The 5,249-nt window shown below is 39.7% G+C and overlaps 1 protein-coding gene across 2 annotated transcripts in view; it reads right to left on the bottom strand.

Moving 5' to 3' along the window:
- Positions 1-3,414: 3,414 nt before the first annotated feature.
- Positions 3,415-5,249, bottom strand: part of RBM24 (RNA binding motif protein 24) — a 53,165-nt gene continuing 51,330 nt past the window's right edge. For both annotated transcript variants that reach the window (XM_044065257.1, XM_044065258.1), the window contains one exon: positions 3,415-5,249. This exon is cut by the window's right edge and continues 292 nt beyond it. In XM_044065257.1, coding sequence (XP_043921192.1) covers positions 5,202-5,249 — 48 coding nt within the window. In that variant the 3' untranslated portion in view covers positions 3,415-5,201.

The raw sequence follows: 5,249 nt of genomic DNA, 5'->3' as shown, positions 1-5,249 counted from the left end.
CCTGGCTGTCCGCCTGAATCAGGCAGTCGTCCAAGTACAGGTAAAGTTGGATATTTCTTTGCCTGCAGCATGCAATGGCTGGAGCCAGGCATTTTATGAATACCCTGGGCACAGTAGATAAACCAAAGGGATGTGCAGAGAACTGATAATGAATAGATCCTGCCTGAAACGGATATTTCCTGCATGATTCCCTGATGGGGATGTGCAGATAAGCTTCTTTTAAGTCTAGTCTAGGGTGACTAACCAGTCATTCTTGGCTAGCATAGGGAGAAGCTGTTGCAGGGTAAGCATCTTGAATTTTGGGACCACCAAGAAGGTGTTGAGAATTGAAAGATCAAGGATTTGGGAGCCAAGAGCCCTCTTTTGTGGGTACCAGAAATAGTCTGGAGTAGAAAACCTGACCCCTTTGTTCTACTGGAACTGGCTGAACAGCTCTGATGTTGAGCAGGGAAAGAACTTCATTTTGAGCCTCTGCCCACTGGTTTGGAGGAAGGTCTGGAAACCCGCTTGGAGTTGGCAGTGAATGGAAATAGAATTTGCACCCCTGGGATATAATGTTAAGGACACATTGGTCCTGAGTGATGGACATCCAGTTTTTTGCATGAAGGGCAGGTTTTCCTCTTAGGGGCACAAGCAATTGGGCCGGGCTGAGCGGTAGAGTTGAGAAGTTATTGTGAACTTTTTCCATAGAGAGGTGGCTTACCACTCCTTGTTTTAGGGGTGGGAGCAGTCCATTACTTAGGATCTCTGTGTACCCTGAGACTGTAGTCTGGTCGGTCCTTTTCCACTGGGTCTTGTTTGGGAAGGCCTACAGGGGGCTGGAAAGGACCAGTGTTTTGAAGGGCAATGCCTACTGAATCGAGGTGGTTGCACTTGTAAGAATTCTTTAACAGTTTCCATAGATTTAGCTTTTTCTTGCATCTTAAGAACTTCTTCTGCTTTGGTGCCAAACAAAATGTCCTTTAAAGGAGCGTTAAGTCATTTGATTTGATATGATCTAGCAAGGTCTGCTCCTTCAGCCAAACAGATCTTCTCAGTACAGAGCCAGTGACTGCAGCCCTGCAAGATGCTTCTAGGGCATCAAAACCACACTGTAAAGTATGCTTACTAATGTGGCTTGCAGAATGCATAAGCTCTTTCAAATCTTTATTTTCTGCACAATCTGGAAATATTACCATTTGTTGTTTAATGAGATCCATAATATGTTGCTGGTACTTCAGCATGTGAAACTGGCAATTCAATGCCCTGATAGCAAGAGGTGCAGAGGTATATACACCTTCTTTCCCCCATCTGTCTAAAGCTCTGGAATCCCTGTCCGAAGGGGTAGGATTTTTGGCTGTAGTAGCCTTAATACCTTTAGGTCCCTGGGAAATGATCTCTGGATCAGCAGTAGGATTCTTGAAAAGAAACTTGTGGGAATCAGGTACTCTGGTAGTACCAGTCAGGTTTTCTAGGGGCCGGAGGTAAGGTGTCTGGAGTAAGATAGATTCCAAGAAATCATCATCCACAACATCTAGGACAGGGGGAACAGCTAAAGACCTGTGCAGAGATAGCTCTAAAAAATTCTCAGAGTCTCTTTTTGGACTGAGGATAGTCTTGGAACTCCCAATGGAAATGCTCTCAAAGTATGCAAGGTTTCACCAAAAGAGAAATCCTCTGGAGGGGAGGCAAAGTGAATGGATTCCTCTGCATTCGAATCCTCATAGTCTGATAAGGGGATATCCTGATAATCAGAAAGGTCAGTCTCATCGGACTCTTGGGACTGTAGAATCTGAAGGCAACTGAATTCTTGGTCTCTTAGCAGGGGAAAGCTGGCTTCCCCTAATTAGCGTTATAAGGTCTTCAGCCATTCTAAGCATTTGTTTTTGTGGTAAGGGGGCCTGAGCATGTGCTTTGGTCAAGTTTCCTAGGAGTAGTGCGTACTCTGGACATAAGAAACTCTGTAGTTTTGGCTAAAAAAGTAGTAGTCTATTTGATTTGAACACTGGTGGGTCGGAAAACACCCTCAGAAGCCGGTGCCTGCACAGTGGCTCAGGACCCATCCAAGGTAGAGGCATCCGCTGGTTCCATAGTTGAAGAAACATCTCACGGCATGGGTCTCAGCAGAGGCCTGTGAATCCATAGAAGTGGGCATCAGGGGCTGCAAAGGCGCCTCACTGAGAACCGGCAGACTAGCTTAACGGAAGAGCCATTGGCAGTTTTGGACCTATGCGGTCTATGTCTTTATGTCTTTTTTAGATCGGTAGTCCGATAGATTAACAAAGCTATTTTGGAATACAGAGATTGACAGCGAAAGAATTTAACAAAAATAGCCCGACAATGAATGCTTCGGGCGTTGAACAAGGCACAAAACCAACAGCGAGGGACATCATGGTCTGGGCCTAAACAGGTGACACAGTAAGAATGAAAATCTCTGAGGTATTTGCTTTCCACAGGCAAGACAATTGCTAACTTTTCTGACATCAGTTACTTCGCTTTAAAAGACTTCAGAATTATCAACTAATAACAAAAATTTCAGGTAGTGGCTGACCGGCACTCGCAAACTGCTTCGGGCTCCTCCTCGACAAGAAAGACTGGTGTAATGGCGTCGGCTGCCTGTTGTACTCCTGACATGGAAGAAGCGACAGCATTAGACTCAGAAATATTAAGACTCTGGTATTCAGGCCGACTGAGGACTACCTGCAGGCAGATAACCCAAGTGTGATGACTGCAACAGTGAAACACAAAGAACATCATGGCTAACCCCAAGTCCATGGTGGTGGAACCAGGACAAAGCAATGTTTAGTCTGAGGAACAAACAACTGCAGTGTCACTCACCAGAAGCTGAATTGGTCGGAGCCCACAGTGTGAACAAAGGGCTCTTATCCACTTTTTTTTTTTTTTTTTTTTTTTTTTTTTTATTAGAGATACGGCTTGAGAATTACCCACCTTGCAGACAATGACCTGGACCCAATGGCAATCTTTTCATGAGGGACTTAAAGAGGTCCTACCATCACCACTAAGAAGTGGCCTAGGATCACCCGAAATGAGAGCTTGACAAGTTAGAACAGAGTGCTGGACACAAAGGCATATAAACTGGGGGAAGCGATGTTAAAGGAGGCACTGGGTAGCACATGACTAGCGAAACACTTAGAAATAGCAAACAGTACCAACAACAAAATTACAAAAAAAAATAAATAAAAAACAGTGGTAGCTGTATGATTAGGAGAAGGTTAAAACCAGAACCAAAGCAGAATCTAAATAGGTTTGCACATTTCAGGAAAAAAAAAAAAGATTTAAGTATGTCACGGTCTTTTACAGAACATGTCCTAAAACTGAAGCTAATCAGTTCAGCATAAAAAAAAAAAAAAAAAAAAAAAAAAAAAAAAAAACATTAAAATATTATTTGTGGAACTACAAAAATAGACACAAATCGGTATTTTAATATTTTAATTAAAGTGGTAAGTGGGGGAAGTTCTGACATTGTAAAGCAATATATAGATAATGAATAAATAATACAGGCAGAACTTTCAAAAAAGGAGTTGTAAATTAACACTGGCTACAGTTTCTGAATACTTTTAATCCAGTGAAATTGTACAGTCCACAAAATGCTGTTCTAATTTCTCTTGTATGAAATTGTTCAAGTATTAAAAAATCTCATACAATGTAAAATAATTGGATGACTATTCTTATAATAAAAATCCCAAATTTTATAGCTTTACAGGACATCGTATTCAAATATAAAGCAGCATCTGTTTTCAAAGAAAATGAAAAATTTCATATTCCTAGACAAAGAACAGCAATGTTACACTGAAATTCTGGATAAGAGGTCTGCACGATAACTTAAAACAAAGGAAATACAGCATAAGGCCAGTAGCAATTTTACGCATGTCTAAAATGCTAAGAGTACCATTGTACAGTGCACTTAAAGAACTTTTAAATAAATGAAGTAAACATTTTGGTAGGATAGGCTGATATTTTATCAACTATATCAAAAAACTACTAAATAATTTATAAGCTATGAGATGAATGCATCATTTCTTTCATATCGTATTGCAACAGCTAAAGTTAATTCTTTAGTGTGCATTATTGTAAAACTTTCAAAATAAATATTTTAAATATCATTACAATTAAGGCACAATATGAACCACATTGCTTTAACCCCTGAAAGAACTACAACCTGTGTAAAAATGAAATGTATTTAGTAGCAAATAAATATTCCCTTTAAATACCATTGTGTAACAACTGACAAAATACACAAGTTTTACTCTTCACTTTTACAAAAAAAAAAAAAAAAAAAAAAAAAGCAGTTCTTAAAGGGTTACTTTAACTTGTTTTCCTGCCCTTTATTTTCAAGCCACAGATGTATGCAATAAATTAGGAAGGCTGTTAGTTGAGGGCTGATCCTATTTCAGAATCAGAATAGCTGACAACAGCAGTTAATGCCTCCCAAAAAAGTGAAACAGGACAGGGAAAAGGATTAGGATGAGACAAGCTGAAACGAAAAACAAGTGATGTGCTTTCCAGAAATGTCCGCACCAGTGACCACATGTACAGCTGTTACGCTCATTAATTCCACATCACTTGCTCCAAAGTTCATTCAGAATGGCAGACAAGAATAAACTTTTATGCCTGCCTGTCATTTTACCAAGAGGCCCAGGTTTTCCGATTGTTCGATGCCCAAACTGATTTTTTTTTTAAAAATCCAAAATACTTTTGCATAGGCTACAGTGAACTTAGAAAGAACATTCAGTGCGCTGACAAAACAGTTAAATATATATACACACATACATACAGCACAGGCTACAATGTTGCTTAATCTGAATTTCCCTGATCTGTTATTTCCATAAGTTTAATTCAACAAAAATGTCTCGTGTGGAAACAGTAGTTTTCTTCCCTGATAGTCAATACAAATATAATTTTTCTCATTTCTTCTTCATCTTAAGGTGAGCCTCACTGTTATTGCTGGTACTCGTGAGAAAAACGAGTTTACACTTGCAGGTTTTTAGAAAAGCTTTAAATGCTTGAATACCACTGCAGTACTTAAAACGGTTTCTACTCAGGTTTTAGCAGACCATGGAATAAAATGGTTTTGCAATATCATACTGTTCTCAATTTTTTTTGTACGTTTTAATGTGGTCTCTGTTCACTCATGTACATGTGGAAGGCCACTTAAAAAAAAAAAAAAAAAAAAAGGCTCTCCTGTCCTTGAAGTCCAGTTGCTATTGCATACGATCAGTCTGCAACTGCTGTGGCTGGTACTGCCCAAA

The sequence above is a fragment of the Protopterus annectens genome, chromosome 3.part0, assembly GCF_019279795.1.
Source record: "Protopterus annectens isolate FY-2018-M chromosome 3.part0, PAN1.0, whole genome shotgun sequence".
NCBI classification, from domain to species: domain Eukaryota; kingdom Metazoa; phylum Chordata; order Ceratodontiformes; family Protopteridae; genus Protopterus; species Protopterus annectens.
This window is presented reverse-complemented; position numbering and strand designations above follow the sequence as displayed.